Raw genomic sequence first — 22,477 nt, 5'->3', positions numbered from 1 at the left:
TTGCTTCTGTAATATATATATGAAGATGAAGTTAATCACATGTTGTTGCTTTGTCCTGTCATCAATACATATGGAACTATTTTTCTTTGAGAATTGACACAAGCCGGGTCCAGAAGAACTATTTTTCTTACACAAAGTCTGGCCTGTGCTTCACTTTGTTGTGGTATGAGGAATTTAGTATGAGCATAACTGGAGAGTCATAGAAAAAAAAAAAGAGGCGGGGAAACGGAATCAATAATCATTGAGATAAAGAGATTTATTTTTCTGTGCGGATCCTTGAATGGGTGGTTTAAAGGTATAAGTTTCAGATAACTTATTTTTCACTGGGAGGTGGTTATGAGTTATAACGTGTAAATGTATACTAGTCTCTGGGCCTGTTGCTTGGCTTGAGGTTATTTTTTTCTTTTCTTCTCAATAAAGATTTAACCTTTTTCGATTAGGAAAAAATTTTTGTATATTTCAAACCAACCAATAAGGTTGGTTTGTTATGTACACACTCTTTGGTTGGGTATTTCGTCCGTATTTGATGGCTTGGTGCTTTCGTTGACTAGTTTAGTTAGGTTTGTTGGGTTCGTGTTGTAAGCTCTTTCGCAATTTTGTTTGCTAACCTTGAACATGTATCTTCAACCACGTTTTTGGTATTGTTTTCTTCAAGTCAAGCTTATAATTGAATGTTGTTGGGACTTTAGTCCCACGTTATTTAGATGGGATTTAATTGGTATTTTACAAGTCAATGGGATCCCTCTACTTGTAGACCGGCTTTAGAGTTGAGTTTTACCCATAGGTTTATGACGAGACAAATATCGAACGGGCAACGGTCCGCTTTCATTTGTTCCCTTTCTCCTTGTTGAAGTCAAGTCTTAGGTCACAGTGGTGCCTGTTGAGGGCATGAACGCAGAAATTGATCCAAAGAGGAGGTTGAAACCAAGAGGTCGCCCGCAAACTTTCTTTGTGTTGACCCGCCAAAATCCATATAAAAGCTTTAGCTAACTAATTCAAATCGGATGAAAAAAATGGATCCCTTAAGATGGAATCTCACCGATCTTCAAAAACCATAGTATTTCATCTCCTTCTCGATGGATTAGTCTTATTCAATGTTGCATAATTTGAATGCACTGAAACAAGGATATCAAGTTCATCAAAAAATTATAGTCCATGGGTTAGGTTCAGATGTATCCAGACTATGACAATCTTTCATTGATGCATTACCTATTCGACAAAATGCCTGAACCAAATGTGTTCGGGTGGATTGCAACTCTTGCGTACCATTTGAGAAACGGAATTTATATGCAGTCCTTGCAGACCTACTGCTTAATGCGATCGCTGGATGTCAAACCTGATTCATATGCCTTCCCGAAAGTTACGAAGGCGTGTGCTCAATCTTTGTGTTTAAAGAAAGGAATTGAAGTTCACACTGATATAATTTAGTTCGAGTGCTGAAAACATATCGGAGGTCTGTATTTCATTGATTAATATGTATACAAGATTCAGAGATGTTTAAAATGCTCATCGGGTTTTTGATCAAATGTTACAATAAGAGTTGTCGACATGGAATTCGATGATTTCTGACTATGTTGGTGACAGGTCTGCTGATCTGGGTATCGAATTATTCCATTCCATGAAATGGAATAGGTTTGAGCCTGATTTAATTTCTTGGAATACCATCATGGATTCACACTGCATTGGCACTTTGACAAGGCTCTGAGGATATTTGAACATAATAAAGAGCCTAATATTATCTTATGAATCACCTTAATGTCTGGTTATTCAAGAACTGGCAAACATGAAGTGTCCTTGAGGATGTTTCAGGGATATGATGTGTGAAGGAGGAGTTTTTCCTTATCCATATCATCTATTGCGTCGTGCAGATTTTTGGGAATACTGAAAATGGATGAGAAATTCACGCAGATTAGAAGTCTAGAAAGAGATGTGTTATTCTTTTCACCTGAGCCTGCATTGTCAACCATGTATGCTGAATTAGGAAGGCACTTTAGGCGATATGTTTTTGAGTTAATGGATAAATCTGATGTTGTTACTTGGAATCCAACGATTTTCGGCTTCACACATCTTGAAATTGGTGATGCAGCACTTAAATGTTTTGTGACAGTTGATTGGAGTTGAGTACAATGAGATTACATTATCCACTGTTTTACCCGTGTGTGATCTAATTCCTGGGAAACAAATTCATGCCCACTTCGTGAAAAATGACTTCAGTTCGGCGGTTGCAGTATGGAATGCATTTATCAATGTGTATTGCAACTGTGGGCTCGTCAAAGATGCTTGTGCTTTTTTTTACAAAAATGAGTCACAAGAATGTTGTATTATGGAACACAATGATAGGCGCATATGGAACTCATGGCCATGGAAGAGCTGATCTTGAGCTTGTACAACCAATGCAGAACCAATCAACTATTTTCCCAAATTCAGTTACTTTCACATTTGCACTAACAGCTTATAACCATGCAGGTCTTGTTGGACAAGGGTTCCACCTCTTCAATAGCATGAATCATGAATTCAGCACTGTTCCCATAAGAGATCGCGATGGATGTGTCGTGGATTTGTTTGCTCGTTCTAGAAGATTCAAGGACGCAATGGATGTCATAAATAAAACGCCGTTTGATCCTGGTAGGTGCTGCCTGCCAAGCTCAAGAGCAGCTCTATATGTTGAATAGATGCTCTGCCTGCCAAGGGGCATTTTAGCTTCCAGCTCCAGCATATATGTTGAATAGATGCCTGCCCACCAAAATATCGACATGGGAAAGATAGTTGCAGAGCATCTATATTTAGTTTCGAATCATCAAACCCTGGGGATTATGTGACACTCTCCAACATATATGCCAGAGCTGGGAAATTTGATGATTCCGTAAGTGTGAAAAAGCTAATGGAAGAGTTGGACTAGTTCTCGCAGAACATGTGGGACTATTCTCAATACAATTCTGTATCCTTTTTTAGTGCTCCAATTAGTTAGTTCTCAATAATGTTATTATCACCACTAAACTGAGCAAGCAATTAGTTAGCTAAAATCGTTATCATCTGTCTATTATAAAAGAGCTGGTCCTGACTGAATCCACAAGTGTTGTTTACAAGTAAAATTTCTGACAAAGCTCTGTATTGATTATAGTCGTGCTATATAACACCTGAATTGAAGTATTCCAAATAACATATCTTTTCTTTATGTCAACACATTTATGCAGTTGTCTTATTGGTTGGCCATGGTTAAACCTAATCCAATGATGCTACGGTTTAGAGTTCTGTTTAGAGTTCGGACCAGATGAAGAACAGGGTTTTGTTAAATACTGGATTTGTACGTACATACCAGTACATGGTAAGCTAGTTATAATTGTATCCTTGTAAACACAGTATACTTGAATCTTAATTAATCACATCTCTCTCTGTGTTTACTGCAGAAGATGAGCTATATGTGAGGCTGCATATCTCTGCAAAACTTCGTCAAATGCAGATCGTTCACAAATTGTATCCTTGTAAACACAGTATACTTGATTCTTAATTAATCACATCTCTCTCTGTGTGTACTGCAGAAGAGGAGCTATATGTGAGGCTGCATATCTCTGCAAAACTTCGTCAAATGCAGATCGTTCACAAATTGCACAAGTCAAGTATAGCAACAGACACATGTTCAGGTAAAACTCAGTAGCCCTTGTACATATAAATACATTAATGCACGGATCGCTAATGCGCACTGTTAATGTACTGCAGTGTCGATTTGTCCTCTACCCCTCCCTCCTCTTTCTCTATAGGATGCTCACTTATGGAGCATTGGATTCCCTTTTCATTCCTTTGTTTCTCCTAGTAATATTTCTTTGGTATGAACAGGGATGGGATGGGTGAGGTCTGATTTTGTCTGCATTTATCTAAATGTAATTGGTGGGGGACAAGAATTGTTATTTCCCACATTAACATTGTCCTGTTATCAAGCTTTTGGACCCACATATAGACCTAGAGGCTAGAGTTGCCAAGATGATTAATTTTCATATCCAGGTCACCACCAATCATCATTTTGTGTTTTGTGAGTTTTGGACCACTTGAGTCTTGCAGAGAAATTGAGAATATTTGTAGACTTACAGGTGGAAGGAAGTGTGGGCAATAGCAGGTTGGTGGGTCTTAGTTTAAAACCTTAATAGGCAAGAAATTTTTCAATTACATTTTCAAAATCTCTAAACCCTGCCCGTTCTTGGATAGGTGACGTAGGTCACTGTCTCAGTGGGCTTACAAAGAAAAGATCATGAATTCAGTTGAAATTCTGATCTCATTAAGCTGTTTGGTACTTGTGTTACCAAAATCTCCAGCAAATCCCCTGTTTTTCGAAATCGAACTTCTCTCTCATAATGGCATATTAGATGACGTATATGAATATCTTAACTGTTCAAACTGTGGGTTAATGTATTTAAAGTAAAAAATCTTATCTCTTCTTAGGATTTGAAAAAGGGGTGAGATTTTTCCAACTTTGCTAGGTGAGGTTTTTTCAACTATGCTTGCATAAGCTTTACTATTTTTGTGAGTGTTATGAACCTGGAGAAGAAAGTTTGTTCTACCCTTGCAATGCAAGTTTCACTTTGATAACCAAACCGAGAAACCCGTACTTTTTCTCAGAATAGGACCAAGAGAAACATAAAGAAAAATGATTAAAAGCAAAATGCATAATGTACCAAAATATTTTGCTAAAACTTGACTCATTTTGTTTTGTTTCTATATAAAGTTGTTTTATGTGTCTTTATGTTTACCTAGAGAAACTTATTAGTGATGACACTAACTTTGATTATAATCTCCTTCAGTGTTTAATTGTATCATTACTATTTCTTCTCTGGTTTTGTTACGTGCAAGCAATTTTATTTACTTACTCCCCGTTACGCACTCCTGAAGGATATAGTCATTCACGCGTAACAGGATACGTAATCATCTCATTTGCAGATATCAATAAATACTTTGTATCGGTCCGAGAATGCATCTTGCGTTGCGTCTTCGAATAAGATTCAGTTGACAAATGCCAAAATGACTATCACGACTAACTAGGAGCGAGTAGTCTCCCCGTTTGATATTCATTGCATGTCTATCCATCTGCACTGGAATCACATTTTAACATGTTTCAGTTTATAAATAGACGCTACTCTTTGTCTTTGATATGTCATTCGGTTCAATTATTCTATTTCACATATACAGTTATACAGAAACATGGATAAAAGTTCTAGTACTAAGATTACTAAAAACATTCCACTTGTTCATGGAGACATACTAACTGTTCTAAGCATTGATGGAGGAGGAATTAGAGGCATCATTCCGGCAACCATCTTGGCTTTTCTTGAAGCAAAACTGCAAGTATAACAAAATTTCAACAATGGCTTTGCTTAACTTAGAACTTTTTTGTAAGTCTATGTAGCGATAATTTGGTTTTGTATGAAACAGGAACTAGATGGAGAGGATGCAAGAATAGTAGATTATTTTGATGTGATAGCTGGAACTAGCACAGGAGGTCTAATAACAGCCATGTTAACTGCACCTGATCGACATAAACGCCCTCTTTTCATGGCAAAAGATGTTACTCCATTTTACCTTAAGCATTGCCCCAAAATATTTCCTCAATCAACGTAAGTACTACCACGTAAATTGGTTTACGCTGGAATTATGGTATATTGGAAAAGAATCACATGTCTTGGTAAATTTTGTTTCCTTAGAGTGTCGTTATAGTTCGGATTGTTGCTAAATTACTAATATCAGCTATTTATTATAGTAAATCAAGAGTTGTTTACCCTTTGGTTAAGATGATGGGTGCCTTAATTGGACCTAAGTATGACGGGAAGTATCTACTTAAGCTACTTCAGAAAATTCTTGGGGATCGAAGACTTAAAGAAACTTTAACTCAAGTCATTGTACCAACATTCGATATTAAACTACTTCAGCCAGTCATCTTTTCATCCTTTGAGGTATAACATCTCATGATAACTTATGAAACTTAATGTTTAAGGTTTACATGTTCTTCCAATATTCAAACATGTGATTATACATATTGCAGGTTCAGACAGATGTTTCTAAGAATGCTTTGTTATCAGATATTTGTGTAAGTACTTCATCGGCGCCAACTTATTTTCCTGCACATTATTTTGAAACCAAGGATGCAGAAGGGAACGTTCGGGAATTTCATCTTGTTGATGGTGGGGTGGCAGCAAATAATCCTGTAAGAAAATAATGTATGCTGTTCTCAATATACTGCATAACTTTCATCGATTCGTCAAATCTGCCTTTCAGAATTAACTGTAAATTTTCTTTGAAATAGGCACTGTTAGCAATGAAGCCAGTAGGAGAAAAGCCACCAGAGGAACTAGACTTACCAGCTGAACATGTTTTAGATTATAGACGATTTGTTTGTATCTCACTAGGAACTGGAAGTTCAAAAATGGCGAAAAAATACAACTCGAAAATGGCTGCAAAGTGGGGAATGTTTGGTTGGTTACTGAATAAAGGAGGATGCCCTTTAGTTGATTCATTTATGTCAGCAAGTGCAGACATGGTTGATCTGCACATGTCTCATATTTTTCGATCAAGTCGATGCGAGGATAACTACCTTCGGATTCAGGTACCCAGATTATTCTAGCTTTCTTCTTGACATGCATATATCATTTTAAGTGATGCTAAAATATTGTGATAAAAAAAATCGACTTAACAAATGTAGGATGACTCACTGAGTGGGGATGCGTCATCTACGGATAAAGCAACAAAAAAGAACTTGGAGATGCTTGTGAAGATAGGTGAAAGGCTGTTAAAGAAGCCTGTTTCAAGAGTGAATCTGGACACTGGTTTGAATGAAGCAGTTGAGAGTGAAGGGACTAATGAACAAGCTCTCACTAGGTAGTGTAATTAACCTAACTACTCGGTGAATTCTTTCTAATTGTATGTCAACACATATTTATTCTTACCTTCTTTCTATTGAAGATTTGCAAAATTACTGTCAGAAGAAAGGAGAATGAGGAAAGCAAGATTGGAGGAGAAGAGTTGTGTATAATTCCGATTCTTGAAACATTGATCCGGCCGGTTTCACAAGGGAAGCATTATGGCATTACTCTTAGATTGTACTTTTTGTTAAAGAATTGTTACCAAATTTTTACATTTGCAATGGTACACGGGTTTTGGACAATAAAGCAAGCAAGCTAGACTGCTTATAAGTTAGTTTGTTGCACTATTAACTATCCAAGTACTTGTGATTACGTCTTAAATCTTGAATGTGTGCAAAATTAAGAAAAAAGAAAGTTTCAATGTTCACTTTTAAGTTTCAAGTACTCCTTTTTTTTTTAGGAAAAGCTTAGGCCTAAAAAGGCACTAAGAGCAGTACAATAGAGTTGTATTAGCATTGGCTGTGGGTGCACCACTCAGCCTGCCAGCATTGTTCTTATAGGAAAGAGCTAATTTAAACGCATCTATATTCCTACTACGTTGGATGATGCTAAGATTTAGTAAAACAAAAGAGATGGGATTTATGACCATATTTCTACTATTGTCTTCTTGACTGTGTCTTCTTTCATGGTATTTAAGATGAAATCTTCGTTGAGCAGCTTCATGGTATAACAACTTAAATCGAACTAGAATGTCCATTGATTCAGCAGATATTGTGATGTTTGTGTGCTGCATTTCTTTGGCCCACTGGAATGCTAGGTCTGCCCCCCCTGTGGCTCCCCCTTCTCCATAGTGTCCCGGATGTCCTCTAGCGTCAATGATGTTTCCCCCAAAATCTGTCATAGTTAGAGCAGTATAGTATAAAGAATTCTCAGAGTCTGGTATTGTGCATATACTGATATGCTTCCCAAACCCTGCTTCTGCATTCCAAGTGTAAGGAGTAGTGCCTTGTTGCAAAGCAATGTCAGTTTCCTCAGGTAAAAAAGGGAAATTGTTCATAATATGATCCTGCATAACATGTATTCTATTATGATTGCACAAATGCTGCTTGATCCTGAGAGTAGTAACTCCCACATTAGGCTGAGTTTATTTGAAAGTGAAATCACATCTAGCTTTCCAAATATACCAACAAGTGGTGGCATAAATGCTGCATGCAAAGCTAGTGTTTCCAAAATGGAACCATGAATTCAACCAGTCAATAAAGATGGTATTGTTATCAAAGAGAGTATGAGAGGGGCCAAGGATTTCCTGCCACACCAAAGTAGCAGCAAGACAATTCAATAACAAGGGAGACATGGCTTTTTCTTCCCCACTATTGCAAACAGTGCATAAAGGATTTGTATAATGAAGTATGCTAGCTGTTTTGGCATTAGCGGGAAGAATTCCATGTGCACATTTCCATATAAAGATTTTGATGACTGGATCCACATCCATGTTCCAAATGGCTTCCCAGTTGCCAGTTTGAGTGTCATTTCTGTAGAGGTGACCAATTTTTGCCTTGTACAGCTCTTTGACAGAGAACACTCCAGTATTATTGAGATTCCATATTATCCTGTCTTCTTCATTAGGGTGTGTCTGCCATGTAACAATCACTGTAGCCTCCTCAATGCTGAAAAAAATAGAGACTTGAACTACATCTCAGGTTCCATCTGGAAGAAGCAGAGATTCTAGCTTTTCAATGTACTGTGGGCAGTTTTGGGGTTTTGGTAGTCTTGAGTTGGTATTTAGGATCCATATATCTTCCCAGATTTTGATCTTTCTACCATTGCCAATTCTCCAATATCAGTGTTGTTGTATGTTGTTGATGCCTTCCAGAATTCCTTTCCATATCCAGGAATCCCCATCCTTTGCTTTTGCATCCATGCTAAGAACATTTCTTCCTAAGAGATATTTGGCATCCATGATCTTGTACCATAGGGAATCCTTATCCTGCTTAAGTCTCCATCCAATTTTTGTGATCATAGAGATGTTGAATAGCTCCATATTCATGAAACCTAGTCCTCCTATTTCTTTTGGCTTGCACACTGTTGTCCAGGCTTTAGGGTAATAACCAGAAGGATTTTATATATTCTTTCCCCAGAAGAAGTCTCTTTGAAGATTGTTGATGTCTTTGCAGGTTTTCTTAGGTACCTTAAAGCAGTTCATTTGGTAAATGCAAGCTGAGGATGTCACAGATTTGATGATTACTTCTTTGCCAGCAGGATTTAGAGGTGTATGTTTCCAGCCAGTAAGTCTCAGCTTCAATTTTTCTACTCCATGCTTGAAGGAATTTATTTTGCTTCATGACTGAAAAGAGGAGATTCTAGGTATTTATCATCCAACTCAAGCACTTGAACTCCCATAGTATTGCTGATTTGAGGAATGAGGTCTGGGTTAGTGTTTTTGGAAGACTTTGGATTTATGAAAGTTAATTAGCTGCCCAGATGTGCTTCCAAATATAACAGTTGCATTATATTTTGGGCTTCAGTAATGTTTGCTTTGCAAAATATCATGCAATCATCAGTAAAGAGGAGGTGGCTGATAGATGGTGTAGCTTTGCAGATCTTGATTCCATTGATAATACCCATCTCCTCAGCATGTAGAAGAGTCCTTGATAGGGTTTCCATACATAATAAGAAAAGATAAGGTGATAAAATTTCAAGTACTCCCATGTTTATAGGTAATACCCATCTCCTAAGTAGCAGCAGCAACTGCACACTTTTTTCCTTTTCCTTTTCATTTTTGTGTTGCTAAACGACTGGTCAATGCGGTCATAGTCCATAATGAATTATTCAACAGTTAGCAATTGGGCTTAAATATCCTTCAGAAAAAGGAAAAGATGTTTCATTGCCTGCCGGCAGAAGAGCAACCTTTCTGAAAGGCGTGGACCGCATGTCGCGTTAGATAAAAACTTGAGTCTCTTTGATGCCTTTATTATGTATGATTAAAAATCTAAACGTGAATCTCTAAACATTGGATATCAAGATTGTCTCTTTTTATGAACATCAAAAATATCCAACGGACTAAAACCCCCAGAAAGAAATATTATGAAAAGAAAGTAGTTGTCGGACATTGAATGAAATCAAACAGAGGATCTAAAAGATACAAAGAGAAGAAATTGAGAGAGATTGAGAGAGAATTGTTTACTCTGTTTAACACTCATTACTTTACTTGTTTTAGTAAAGATTAGATTGATCGATTCGTGCTCTGTGCAAAATCATAATTATATCGGGAAAAAACTCAAAAAGTTTTCTGGGTTTTGTCTGTTTTTGTAAATCAACAAGATTTGGATGAAGAGAGAAGGAGGGGAGGAGATTTGAAGATGATGAGATGAAGAAGAAATCGAAATGGGGCAGTTATCTGTATGGAGAGGAGGGAAGATATTAGGAGGAGGAGGATGTTTTTCATCATCATATAAGAAAACTACAATTATTATTTGTTCAATTAACTTGGTTGCTGCTCTGTATATTATCCATTCTCTTTATTACATCTACACTTCCAGTAGCAACAACAATAACGACAATGCTTTATCCCCCTACTTCAGTAAGTCTCCCAATTTCTAATTTTTGATTTAATTTTCCTAAAGGAATCAAATGTGTTTTGTGCAAAACCCATTTCTCATTATGGATTAATTTTAATGTAGCTGGTAAGTATACAGAAGATCAGATTAAGAGAATGGAAGAATCAATTCGGATAAGAGAAGCAGCTCAACCATTAGACCTTATTAAACTGGTAAGAAAGACCTAATTTTTCTTTTTGTAAAAAGGTTTTAATTTTGTTGATTTGATCTTTGTAGATCTGTTCTGCTCATTGAAAGAGGGATTTTGACTTTAAATTTTGTGAAAAGGTGAAGGGAATCAAGAAGGAATTATCTAGAGGGAAAAGGGGAGTTAAATTATCAAAGCCTGTGAAACAAAAAATAGCTGATGAGCTTCTCCAAAGGTTGAAAGGATTGAATAAAACTGCGTCTTTGAGCGAACAAAGAGGTGGGGTTTGCTGAAATATCCTCTGTTATTTCTACATTTTGGTTTTGAATAGTATTCGTGTAGTTCAGTTTTTTGATACTTCATAGTCAACTTGTAAAGTTAAGTGATGTAGCAATCAGTATATGTATGGCCACCATAGTATCTTCCTTCGACTAGGTATATGGTAGGCTAGCTATCATGTAGATAATGAATTCCACTACGAACTTGCTTTAATAAATTTCTCGAGCTTTCAATGAGAGTATAATAAGATGAATATCTTGTTTCATTTAAACCAGCAATTTCATCATTCTTAATTTCATACGGTCTAATAAGTGGAAGGCTTAACCGAATATACTATTGTGACCCTCAAATTTTCATATTTAATTTGACGGAAGAGGCATGTTCAGTATTAAGTGGAAGGTTTTATTTGGTGTTTTATTGTGTAATAGTGTGTTTCATTGATTTTGCAAATAGCATAATTTTGTGTTTTTTTCTTGATGAATATTCGTGATGAACGTTATGGCCTTATTCTCAATTGGCAGAAGCACTTGAGATATGGCGTACGGAAAAACTAGAAGAAACCAATAAGTTCCAACTTGGAAAAGAAAACTCAAGTTCACCATCTTCAGCGAAAGATGCCAGTATTCTCTTTTTCCTCTATCTGGAATTTGCTTTCGTTGAATTTGTGTCATTGAGTACTTACTATTTTGAATCCCAATTCATGGTGCTTACCATGTGAAGGTCACTTTTCTGTAGCTAAGCTGAAAAAAGCCTTGGAGTCTGATTGGAACATGCTCTTGGAGGATCTTGGTGTTTGGTTTCCAGCTGAAATCATGCACAAAGAACACGATGACAGACCTGAAGAAGAACCTGGTGAGCGAAAACTGATTGGTTTATCATTTGCAGATTTCGTCTATCCTTGTTTACTACGTTCTCTCTATATTCTTCTTCTCTAAATCTTCAGACATCTCTCGGTGCTCTATTTTGTTATCGTTTTGTAGAAAATCCTTTTGAAACTAAATATTATCTTTGTATCGTTGTTTAGAAGACAATATAATAGCTGGCCGTCCGCTTCCACCACAATGCAATGCTGAGTTGCATACTGATTATGGCGGTGCTGCTGTGAAATGGGGCCTTACACATCATAAAGAAACTGCTGCTGACTGTTGCCAGGCTTGCTTAGATCAAGCTAAAAATGCAAGAGAAGGTGAAATGAAATGTAATATATGGGTTTATTGCCCGTCCGAGCATGGCTGCCACTCACCAGATATTTATGAACACAAATTCCAGGAATGCTGGCTGAAACAGGTAAAAATTTGTTGTATTCCTCACATTAGCCCATTTCTTTATTTCCCTTTTTTGGTCAGTATCACCATATATCCGGTGATCCGTAAACATAATTAAGATTCACTTTTTAGATTATAGTGGCTGAGTTAAACATAGAAGGAGTTGGTGTAGTTTGCACCCTTCGTTTCACCATAGACCAGCTACTGCAAAATGAATCTGTTGTGGGGAAGGGTTTCAAATATGATAGCTCAAATAACACGTGAAATTTTGTGGCAACTGTAATTGATCATCATAAAGAGTAGAGGAATGACTACATTCTTTGAACTGTGCGCGCTATTTCCCTTTTATACTAGGATTGCAGGAGGCTTAAACCATAGATTTCTGCACAAATCATTCTGTATATGAGCGAAATATTAATATAAAAGCTGTTCATATTTGAGGGATCCATATGCTTCAAATCTTGACATCTCCATTTTATTTGTAAAATGCAGGCAGATGTTCCTAAAGTCACTTTCCATTGGAAGTACACAGAATCGTACAGACGTTCCCATTCAACAGCACCTGTATTTGTTCCTTGGCTATCTGGTGTTACCAGCACATGATCAAGGCGAGCTTAAAATTTTGATGACAATGGGCCTTCAGTCTCAAGTATACATCTCTACAATCAGAGTGATATACGCACTAGAGAGATTTGATGACAATGGGCCTTCAGTCTCAAGTATACATCTCTACAATCAGAGTGATATACGCACTAGAGAGATCGACGCATTTTAATGAATCATTAACCATCGAAATCCTCCTACACTGTCAATTAGGTAATTTACTTGGAATTTGTGCTTATATATATATATATATTCCAAGTCCTTACTGTAAACGCCACGGAGATGTTTGATCAGTGGATGGATGTGTAGTTTGTGAGACAGAGTAATTATGATGCAAAGCGTCAATAGTTTAATCACATTTTTTGGTAAATGATAGGGGTATACAACATCAACAGAGTATGATTTTTTTTATTTTTTTTTCCAGAGCAGTCCAATGAACAAGTTTTTTCTTTTTCTTTTCTCCTGGTCCTGTGATTGTAATGCAATTCTATTCTAGTCGGATGATCAGGGCTGAAAGCAATCTGAAACCAAGGCAACAGGTTGAATTACTCAACTTCTACATGACCCTGAAATTGATGAAAACACGGTTTCACAGACGATGAAAACAACCACGGTTTGGTATGATGTCCAAGTATTCTTACTTGCAAAAACGTGAACGTAAAGTAAAAACTGAGAACAACAAAACTACTAACTCCACAAGTGGCGCAGTGGCGCTTCAAGTAGGGAAAAAACGCCATCAACATAGAAAGTGGAAACCTACTATTCTATATATATTCTCTTTAGTCAGAACAAACCGTCATCTGAATATATATTGTCCACTCAATTCACCGTTACTTTTTTCAAACAGCAACATCAAATAGCAACGTCACTAATGGAAAAGGAGAGTTTTCCCAAGAGAGAGAGAGAGGAGGTCTAATCTTATTTGATGAGTTTCTCATACTCTATCCAAAACAGCAATCTTTGCCTTTAAGAGTAGAAACCACCAAGGATTTTAAGCTGCAAAGCCATTGTCATACAAAGACATTTTCTACTTAATTGATGTTTATATTAATTTCATATAACGTTTCTTGATCTTTACCACTATATAAATGAGCTAATATTTATGCCCACATGAATGACTCCCTCTCTCTTTCTCTGGATTCTGGCCTGCAGCATGAGTTTCTTTGCACATGCAGAAGAAGAAACTAAACATCCTGGGAAACCACTCCATCTTTTCCGTGAAGCCCTGAAACAAGCCTTTTGCCAGTGCTGCACATTCCGTTCAAATTCTCCCACCTTATTCAACATCGATGAGTATGAAATTACGGACGATGACGACGATGGCGTTGATGATGAACAAGAAGTATTACCGATTATAGCAAGGCTAATTCTGATTCCATGTTAGATTGTGTTTATGTTTGTTGTAACTACGTTCATATATTTTCTTCAGGTGGTTATTCGTGCGATTCGAGCTCGAGCCATGGAAGCAAGGTTGAGGCGTAAAAATGGATACACGACAAAACAGAACCTTCTTCAGGTCTTAAATTCGATGAATACCGAGTTAATCAATAACCCAAATTTGCCACAAACAGAAGAAGAAGATGACGAGGAGAAAGAAACCTACTTCTCTGCTGGCAGTTGCTTCTCTCGGTGTTCGAGCGCAAGTGGGGAGGTCCTCTCTCAGTGCGAGGTTTTCTTCTCGCCTAGGAGTTGTTTATCTCGCTGTTCTAGTAAAAAGGTTACAAAGACAAAGCTCTTTGATGCTAATGAAAGGTGTTCAAAATCAAAAGAGCCTTGTCACTGTGAAGGATGGCCTTTCGGGTTATGTAAGAAGGCCATGTTGCTTCCACCACTGCCAAATTCTCCTTCAGAATCATGGTCATGGAGGAAAGGACCACCCCACTTGGTTAAACGTTGAAATAAAATCAGCAGTTCCTCAAACTGGAATAATGAATTAAAGAGGTTGTTGAATTTAGGTTGTATTTATGGTACTAGTAACACAGTTCCATCTCATCTTTCTTCTAATCTTTTCAGATAAACAAGCTAGTATTTTCGAGATGAGAGCAATTCTAATGATGCGTATATTGTATAACAGTAAAGTTTGTAAGAAAAATTGTAAGAATAAAGTACAAATGTAGCTATTGAAACATTGGAAGAATCTGCAATCAGTAAGGCAAACCCTTGGATATCTATAGAAGTTGAGACCTTTATGTATTGACCACCATTGATGCTCCCAAGTTTTAAACCACTACTTAATGTGTCGGTTCCTATTCGAGGATGATAATAGTCCTGAGTCAAATCAATTCCCGTTAAGTGATCACTGGGTCCTACCACAAAAATGGATGTTGGTGGATGAGATTAATCACTAAAAGGATTAGTTCTCAAATTCAATGATGACGGCAGATATTTATTTTACCTGGATCTTTCATCATATCTGCACTCAAATCTGGAAGATTATTCTGAAAAATTGAAGGCTCCTATCCGGTGCTGTACTGGAGGGATTTTAAAGAGCATTGTTCACTTCAAAGAAGTTGGGTCGCTCCTCATTTGCTATAGAAACATCAGGAGCAGATGCCACCGCAACCACAACTCCTTTGTCTTTAACTGCCTCGAGTGCGTTGCTGAACTCTCTAAAGTCGCTCACACTGCACCAGAAACATATCATTAATATGACAGTCCATACTTATGGCTACATTATAGATGGTATTAGCCCGATGGTCTTGCAGATATAGATATCATGCATCACCATGAACTACGAGTCCCAAGAACCTTTAGACAGTGGGGTCACAGAGATAGAAAATCCTGTTCTGAGCTCAGGCAACAGCCAAAAATCAAGAAACCGTTAAAGTTCCTGGACCCTGGTTATACAACAAAAAAACACTCCTCCGATGATTTACCCAGGACTTAGTGTCTACATATTTGGTTAGATGGTACCTGGTTGACAATATCTGTTCGCGTCTTTGCTGCCTTTCTTCCTCTGTGATTCCAAGTAAGTACCGCTGCAAACTGTATAAACACAAACAAGGATGAGTTCAGATTGGAAAAGAAAAAAAGTAAACAGTAGAAGACCATCAAATAAAAAATCAAAGGCAGCTTTAAAGGAAAACAAGAGAGTCTGGAAACGTTTTCATTTTTAAATTCAATTGGCAGGCTCGGATAATGATTATCTAGATATTAGTTTCTTACTGTCTTCTCTTTCACGGAGAAAACTGAACGCACAATCACTTATTCTACTCATTTAGCTAATACTGTAGTATAGAACTTTTACTTGCTTGTTTATCAGAAATAAAATCTGCCCGCAGTATGAAGGAAGACTGAACTGGTACTCATCCTTACCTAGTGTAACCTTTAGCATCAGGTAGTTGGTAGGAGTCCACGTCTCCTATGGTCCCGATGATGGCCTTCGTAAGAGTATCATCATCCATTTCCAACTCCCTCAGGAAGTTGGCGGTTCCATCATAGACGTCAAGAGTCTTCAGCAAATTAGGATCACGGTATGAAAGGTAAGAAAATACTCCTGCAAGTACATAATCCAGTGTTAACAAGATCAACAGAAATATTGTGAAACAGTCGAATAAAAAGCTAAGAACCTAAAAACGAGGTCATACCTGAATGAGTATCGAAGTTACAAAAACCTCCATATGCGCCACCGCTGACTCTCACACGATCCCACAACCATGTATTACTAATGTGTTTTGAAATAACATATGCACTTCCATTAAGCTGGTAACCAGTCTCATATATATTGGCAGCCTTGCCTACATAGTTAACCTGACAAACACGTAGAAGGCATAATGTAAGTTTCACTTACGGACATCTGAAACGAGAGAAAAATCAAGTAAGCTTACAAAGATCAATTACCTGAGTAGGAATCACGATGGCCTCATTTCCAGGAGAGAGACGTGCACTCCAAGTATTTCCAGTAGGTGATGTGGATGGAAGCAAATTGAGAAACTTGCTTACAAACTTTTCTGAGTTGGCGAGGTTTTTACCATCAGCTGTCATGTTAACCAGGCATCCCTTTTTGGAAAGTAAGGATCTGCGTATTTCTTCCAGAGATGAAGAAATGCCGGCCCAATCTTCGTCAACTCTCTGTTCGAGAGATTTGAGAAATTCCAAGTAACTACAGAAGAAAGTAGAAAGATAACATACCCAACGAACTAAAGCATAGTTCCCAAAAATGACAAAAAAGATAACTGAAAATACACATAAGAAAATTGAATCAAACTACTAAGTGATATTAAAATTTTAAAATAACTAACCTAAGACCACCCATCTGTTCAGAAATCCATCCTGCAACATTTAATTTAGCATCCATCCTTGCAGCAGCAATTCCATGGCCACTGCCTCTTAAGCGGTTCTGGTAGTAGCATGAATATGAAATATATAATTAAAAGATAGATGCTGAGGTGCTCAGCTCCTCAATATTAGAATTTGGAAAAACGGGATAAGTTCGGTAAGTACCTCCATCCTTGCTTTGCTTTGCGAAACAAATTGCTTGAAGCGCTGCTGATCGGTGAATTGAACATCTTGTAGGATACAGTTAACCTACAATTAATTATGTGATTCATGTTGCATTGTCAAACACTTAGAGAAGCTGTGTGACTACTCACACAAAATAATTGAGGAAGAACATAACAGAGCAGAGTTTATATTAGATCACTCTACAAACAAAGCATAATGAAGAAGAAAAGGATTAAAAACAAAAAACTTGAAGCTTGAGTTGGAAAAGAAAAATACCAAGTTAAATAGATCTTCAGTATGCCCAGCCATGGCTTTACCTCGGACAATTATATGGCTGCATGGATCCACCTTTCCTCTTACAGATGATGTGGACGGATACACTGATATTCCTCCAGTCTTCCTTCCAATTAACTGATTGAGTTGAACAAAATCCAAGTCTTTTGTGCCCATCTCTAGTAACGATTGACTAATTAACGAACTCAAGTGTCAGTATTTGTTCTACAGTGTGGATCTCGGTAAATTATAGATAATCTGAGCTACAAAACATGGGGAACGGCCAGATGCATCGAAAAGACCATGCCAGGTTGAGCTCTAACCAACATCTTAGACCATCAACCTTGTTACGTGCAAGTAAGTGTTGAAAGGACAGCTTTATTTTTGAAAAAGCTATAGCGATGAAATGAGGAGATAAAAATAAGAAACACGACCAACGACCATGTGTCTGCAAAAGAAAACGTTTGCTTACCAAAACAATGGGACCAACTGAAGTTGTTCTTGCTTCAAGGAACTCATATCGAATACAATCTCAGTGTAAAGAACGTCATTTGTGAATAAGTCGTGCTTCAATACTTTTACTCCATCTATCTCCCCAATCTACAGTTATTAAGATAATTCTATCCATAAGATCCCCACCTGAAATTAGACAGATAAAATATATAGATGGAAATATCTAATTACCTCTATAGGTATATGCATAGGCTGTCTGGGAATATCCTTAAGAGAGAGGCTTGGTACACTTTTCAAAGCTTCTGGTGGGTCTGGAGTTTCTTGCTTAAGTCGGAGCTCCTGTGTGGCACGTGCTAGTTCTGCCAGATCTTCTTCTGTCATACCAGCTTTAACTTTGTCCAGAATTTCTTTCTCAGCTGCTTCATCTAGAGAAGCCTTTTTCGCATCAGGCTGTCATTGAAGATACCAATGCTAAGAAGAATATCACATGAAGTATCAATTACACTCGAGTAAAATAGCAGATTGAAATGGTCACCTGCATTTCGACAGTAACAAGATGAGGATTGTTTATGATAAATTTCTCTATTAATGGGCAGAAAACAGCTTTGGGACCTTCTTCAGCTATCCTTGCCTTTAAGGCAGTTAGAGGCTTCTCATATTTTAATGGCTCAAAAGGATCCATATCATAAATCCATTTTCCCTGCATGAAAAGAACAATTAAGAATTAAAACCTAGATGTAGTAAGATTTGTTGGTAGAATCAACTTGGGAAAAAAAAACTAAAAATTGAAGCTCTTACGATAGAGCGAAGCATCAACGATAAGCCTCGAGGAAATGATCCAGTGTTGTTTTCCCTCATGGAAAATTCTATCGTATTCATCGAAGCTTCCACGGCTTCCGGATCAAAACCTTCCTCGGCTAATTTCTTAAGAGTACTCATGACCAACTCTTCGACCTTCTGAATGTCATCATCAGAGACACCTTTCAGTCCTATGCTAAACTGGGGCTGAAGGAGCTCATCTTCAATTCCACCACCAACAATAGCCTCTCCTAAACCACTTTCTAGTAGGATTCTTCTTAAAGGAGCACCAGGTGTTCCCAACAAAAGATGATCCAAAAACCCAAGGGTAAGTTCAGTTTCCAAGTCCAAGGGCTTCTCAGCTAGCAACCAGTTAAGGCATACCATGTGTTTCTTTTTCAAATCAGAACCTTCGCTTGCAGGATATTTTTCAACAATCCTCACTGGTTTCGAGAACAGTGATTGCAGTTGAACTTTGGATTCATTGGAAGCTGAATTTGACTCAAATAAATCGAGGTATTCTGTATATCAACAAATAAAAAGATACAATTTAAACATCTTAATTATTAGTATACTCACGAGTAAATAGTTTGAGAAACAACTTTCAAGTCAACAATGTAACATAAATACCACTTAGGATACGTAGTCGCTCAGTTGGATCATCGTCTCCATAAAACCAAATCCTAGCATTGCTGGGATGGTAAAACTTGCGGTGAAAATCCTGAAAATTGAAGTTTTCATAAATATGCCGTGCTCTCAGAAATAGCTTACACTAAAAAGCAAAGAACGCAGAAAATGAATGACCAACCTTGAATTCTTCATATGTTAATTTGGGTATAACTTGTGGATCACCACCGCTATCCACACCATAAGTAGTATCAGGAAACATAGCCTGCATGTAAATGTAAAAAGATATCAGATAACCTGACAAAATTAGCATATGCTGGAGATCTTAACGTCGCATTAATCTCACACAAGCCCGTCGAAAAGTCACCAATGCAGCATGTATCATTTGAAAGAGAAATGGTAACAGGAATTCGTAAAGACTACATTGATTTGGGATTTCTAGTCCAACAAGTGACTGTGTGCAATAAATCAGTATGTATGTTACTTTACATGTGAAAAAAAGAAATATTAGATGAAAATTAAAATATCAGAGAAGCTTGCCTGTTGAGAAGCACGACCCATTATGTTATCAGGCTGCGAGTACACTCCTTTCATCTCATTAAACACAACGCCTGCAATCCACATAAACAAGGGGAAAGAGGAATTGTCAACTTACAAAAACCATGGCTAAACTAAAAGGAAAAACAGAATTTGCTGATTTAAGCACCAAAATAGACAAAAGTATAGAACCTTTAAAAGATATGTCTTCAGAAGGATCATTGAGCTCATAATGCCAACCCTCTTGTTGAAATGTTTGAAAATCGTCCACACATTTGGGGAAAAAAACAGCATCAAGGTATACATCGACCAAATTGTAAAAATCCTGCAACAAATAGATGACAATTTCTTAATACACAACAGTAAAGAAACCAAAAAAAAAACGAGCTGATATGCCAGACCACGACCACATGGATTCTATTATTAGTACAGTGCTCACCTTGGAATTTGTAGAAGCAACTGGATAACAAGTCCTATCAGGATATGTGAATGCATTCAAGAAAGTATGTAAACTCCCTTTCAACAGCTCAACAAATGGTTCCTTCAACGGGTACTTCCTCGACCCGCATAACACACTATGTTCAAGTATGTGCGGAATTCCAGTTGAATCCTTACTGTAGTTTTCATCAAACAGATCAGTTAGTGTCCAATAGATGAACATATTACCAAAGAGCAAAACCAAAAGAAGAATTCATCGATATTAAGTTATTATGAGTAATGAACTTACGGAGGTGTTCGAAAAACGATGCCGAAAACCTTATTCTCATCATCATTAGCTACAGACATGATTTCAGCTCCAGTTTTTGTATGCTTGTAAAGTACAGCTTTTGATTTGCACTCATCAATTTCTTGTTCAGATACTACCTCAAAACCCAGTTTCTCAGCTACATCACTGTGAACTAATCCTAAAGAAAAGAAAAAATAAAGCATAGATTTTTAGGTTTTACTCAAAACTGGCAATAAAAAAAATTAAGAATCAAAACAAAACAAGTAAAAGACTAGTAATAAGTACCTGACGAAGAAACATTCTGGGGAACAGCAGCTAAAGGAGAAAACGAAGAGAAGTTTCTTCTTTGTAGTGGTGATATTAAAGAAGGAGAAGATGCAGTTGACATCCATCTATTTGAAGAAGATGATGATGAATTTCTGGTCTTTGAAAAGAACCCATTTTGCTGTTGTTTATGAGAAAATATTGTAGAAGAGGGATTTCTTCTTCTTGTAAGATTTTGGAATGAACGAAAGAAGAAAAGTCTGGAGCCACTAATTGAAGAAGAACATGATAGTGTTCTGAGTAAAATTGCTCTCTCCATATTTCTTCCTCCTCTGTATTGAATAGAGGAAGAGGGGAGAGAGGAGGGGGGTAGAGTATATATGATGACTGATGAAATGGAAAAAACTTGGAAGAAAAGATGGAAGAGATTTTGAGAGACAAGAAAGAGGAGGTTCAGCTGGTTCCAAGTTTCATCACTCTGGTTTTCTAACCCTTATTGATAAGTTCGCGTATTTTTATTTATTAAGGATTTTCTTAATAGCGGGCTTAATATTTAGGCCTACTAGTTCACCGTCGTGGTTACGGCCCAGTCTATTAAGAAAGAGACTATGCTGGACGAGAAGTAAATTATTGGTCAAATTCGAACAACTTTGTCGATCGAAGATAATCCGAACCATCTTTCTATTTTTTATTAAAACCATGGAGAAGTACTACTTCATATACGATGACTGATCGGAGATAACCCACTTCATCCTGGTTTTATAGCCGGTCCGAAAAAAGATTAAGAGGCACACCTTTTCTGGCGAGTAGATAAAGGGAAAAGGAATAAATGGCACTACCACGAAATCCCAAGTGATTTTCTATCATCTTTTTAATTTCTGCTTTGAGTTGAGTAATTTTGTAAAATTTCTTTATAATTTGGTTAATGGCGGTCATGGATGGTTGCAGGTTATTTGTCCATTTACTAAACAAAAGTATCGAATCTGAAACTCTTCTATTTTTTAAAACTATTTCAATGCTTAGTTCGGCCATTTAGGTTGATATTTTGACCGACCCCTTAATTTGATTGGTCAACATAGGTAAAACAAATATCAGGGTTTAGAAGTTGTGCATCCCAACTCCCAAGTTATTGATTCATTCAGAATGTTTGATAGAAATTATCTTCACTGATTCTGGGCATTGGCCGCGCCTATATTTTGGCCATGATTTGTTCTACAACAATCGAATATATATATTTGTTTAATACAAAATGGATATGAGTTCTATTTTATGTATTTTCCGTGGTTTCAACTTTAGAGTACCAGAATCTAAAGAGACGAAATCGTTTTGATCCCCTAACATCCCCACTCGCAGAGTGGTAACCAATTAACTGCCACTTTTTATGTCTGTTATGTTATATTTATGACGCTATCCATTACATTTTAGTAGTAAATTAACAAAAACCAAACATTTGATTCCAGTTTCAAAACGAATGAGCAGGGATTATAATCGAAGTTGTTGGTGCTAAAACTATAAATTCGTTGAAGGAAATTGTTTTAAATGAGGAAGCAGTTGTTGTCATGAATCAATTGCACAACAATCCGATTCACCCAATGACGTAGAACCTTCACGGCCTAATG

General features: G+C 37.2%; 5 protein-coding genes across 16 annotated transcripts; 4 read left to right on the top strand and 1 right to left on the bottom strand.

Moving 5' to 3' along the window:
* The first annotated feature begins 845 nt into the window (after positions 1 to 845).
* Positions 846 to 7,272, top strand: LOC113289484 (patatin-like protein 1). Of its 10 annotated transcripts, none has more exons than XM_026538739.1 (11): positions 846 to 2,384; positions 2,467 to 3,325; positions 3,408 to 3,421; positions 3,540 to 3,641; positions 5,286 to 5,334; positions 5,422 to 5,603; positions 5,747 to 5,939; positions 6,029 to 6,190; positions 6,290 to 6,589; positions 6,686 to 6,861; positions 6,946 to 7,272. In XM_026538739.1, exons 2-11 carry the CDS (start codon positions 3,272 to 3,274, stop codon positions 7,013 to 7,015), a joined length of 1,302 nt encoding a protein of 433 aa, XP_026394524.1. In that variant the 5' UTR covers positions 846 to 2,384; positions 2,467 to 3,271; the 3' UTR covers positions 7,016 to 7,272. The 10 variants fall into 10 exon arrangements, with proteins under 10 accessions (XP_026394524.1, XP_026394523.1, XP_026394525.1 ...); XM_026538738.1 differs by having other exon boundaries at positions 846 to 2,625; positions 3,195 to 3,325; XM_026538740.1 differs by having other exon boundaries at positions 846 to 2,863; positions 3,195 to 3,325.
* LOC113291558 (pentatricopeptide repeat-containing protein At5g39350-like) lies at positions 2,301 to 2,899 on the top strand. The gene is made up of 2 exons (XM_026541080.1): positions 2,301 to 2,625; positions 2,730 to 2,899. The coding sequence occupies exons 1-2, from the start codon at positions 2,301 to 2,303 to the stop codon at positions 2,897 to 2,899; spliced, it is 495 nt and encodes a 164-aa protein (XP_026396865.1).
* Positions 7,273 to 9,953: 2,681 nt separating the features above from the next.
* LOC113289483 lies at positions 9,954 to 13,147 on the top strand. Of its 2 annotated transcripts, none has more exons than XM_026538736.1 (7): positions 9,954 to 10,425; positions 10,526 to 10,614; positions 10,730 to 10,868; positions 11,390 to 11,488; positions 11,604 to 11,720; positions 11,896 to 12,155; positions 12,626 to 13,147. In XM_026538736.1, the coding sequence occupies exons 1-7, from the start codon at positions 10,230 to 10,232 to the stop codon at positions 12,734 to 12,736; spliced, it is 1,011 nt and encodes a 336-aa protein (XP_026394521.1). In that variant the 5' UTR covers positions 9,954 to 10,229; the 3' UTR covers positions 12,737 to 13,147. The 2 variants fall into 2 exon arrangements, with proteins under 2 accessions (XP_026394521.1, XP_026394520.1); XM_026538735.1 differs by having other exon boundaries at positions 11,893 to 12,155.
* Positions 13,148 to 13,591: 444 nt separating this feature from the next.
* Positions 13,592 to 14,862, top strand: LOC113289482. The gene is made up of 2 exons (XM_026538734.1): positions 13,592 to 14,078; positions 14,166 to 14,862. The coding sequence occupies exons 1-2, from the start codon at positions 13,851 to 13,853 to the stop codon at positions 14,631 to 14,633; spliced, it is 696 nt and encodes a 231-aa protein (XP_026394519.1). The 5' UTR covers positions 13,592 to 13,850; the 3' UTR covers positions 14,634 to 14,862.
* Positions 14,663 to 21,339, bottom strand: LOC113289481 (presequence protease 2, chloroplastic/mitochondrial-like). 2 transcript variants are annotated; one of them, XM_026538733.1, is made up of 20 exons: positions 20,880 to 21,339; positions 20,595 to 20,772; positions 20,307 to 20,481; positions 20,060 to 20,192; positions 19,871 to 19,941; positions 19,512 to 19,595; positions 19,334 to 19,424; positions 18,704 to 19,224; positions 18,441 to 18,605; positions 18,137 to 18,355; positions 17,925 to 18,052; positions 17,456 to 17,645; positions 17,180 to 17,263; positions 16,978 to 17,075; positions 16,577 to 16,838; positions 16,324 to 16,486; positions 16,052 to 16,232; positions 15,650 to 15,721; positions 15,132 to 15,360; positions 14,663 to 15,004 (listed from the first exon to the last, which is right to left on the bottom strand). In XM_026538733.1, the coding sequence occupies exons 1-19, from the start codon at positions 21,175 to 21,177 to the stop codon at positions 15,219 to 15,221; spliced, it is 3,255 nt and encodes a 1,084-aa protein (XP_026394518.1). In that variant the 5' UTR covers positions 21,178 to 21,339; the 3' UTR covers positions 14,663 to 15,004; positions 15,132 to 15,218. The 2 variants fall into 2 exon arrangements, with proteins under 2 accessions (XP_026394518.1, XP_026394517.1); XM_026538732.1 differs by having other exon boundaries at positions 14,679 to 15,042.
* Between the last annotated feature and the right edge of the window lie 1,138 nt (positions 21,340 to 22,477).

Source organism: Papaver somniferum, chromosome 6 (genome assembly GCF_003573695.1).
Source record: "Papaver somniferum cultivar HN1 chromosome 6, ASM357369v1, whole genome shotgun sequence".
Classification (NCBI taxonomy): domain Eukaryota; kingdom Viridiplantae; phylum Streptophyta; class Magnoliopsida; order Ranunculales; family Papaveraceae; genus Papaver; species Papaver somniferum.
This window is presented reverse-complemented; position numbering and strand designations above follow the sequence as displayed.

Coding starts and splice junctions, on each gene's coding strand:
- LOC113291558 (XM_026541080.1), top strand. CDS start 2,301: ATGAGTCACAAGAATGTTGTATTATGGAACACAATGATAGGCGCATAT. Junction 2,626..2,729: donor TAAAACGCCGTTTGATCCTG/GTAGGTGCTGCC, acceptor TATGTTGAATAG/ATGCCTGCCCACCAAAATAT.
- LOC113289484 (XM_026538739.1), top strand. CDS start 3,272: ATGAAGAACAGGGTTTTGTTAAATACTGGATTTGTACGTACATACCAG. Junction 5,604..5,746: donor AAAATATTTCCTCAATCAAC/GTAAGTACTACC, acceptor TATTTATTATAG/TAAATCAAGAGTTGTTTACC. Junction 5,940..6,028: donor TCATCTTTTCATCCTTTGAG/GTATAACATCTC, acceptor TACATATTGCAG/GTTCAGACAGATGTTTCTAA.
- LOC113289483 (XM_026538735.1), top strand. CDS start 10,230: ATGGGGCAGTTATCTGTATGGAGAGGAGGGAAGATATTAGGAGGAGGA. Junction 10,615..10,729: donor CATTAGACCTTATTAAACTG/GTAAGAAAGACC, acceptor TTTTGTGAAAAG/GTGAAGGGAATCAAGAAGGA. Junction 11,489..11,603: donor ATCTTCAGCGAAAGATGCCA/GTATTCTCTTTT, acceptor ACTTTTCTGTAG/CTAAGCTGAAAAAAGCCTTG.
- LOC113289482 (XM_026538734.1), top strand. CDS start 13,851: ATGACTCCCTCTCTCTTTCTCTGGATTCTGGCCTGCAGCATGAGTTTC. Junction 14,079..14,165: donor GCGTTGATGATGAACAAGAA/GTATTACCGATT, acceptor TATTTTCTTCAG/GTGGTTATTCGTGCGATTCG.
- LOC113289481 (XM_026538733.1), bottom strand. CDS start 21,177: ATGGAGAGAGCAATTTTACTCAGAACACTATCATGTTCTTCTTCAATT. Junction 18,053..18,136: donor CTATGCATATACCTATAGAG/GTAATTAGATAT, acceptor TAATAACTGTAG/ATTGGGGAGATAGATGGAGT. Junction 15,361..15,649: donor GAACAGATATTGTCAACCAG/GTACCATCTAAC, acceptor TTTCTGGTGCAG/TGTGAGCGACTTTAGAGAGT.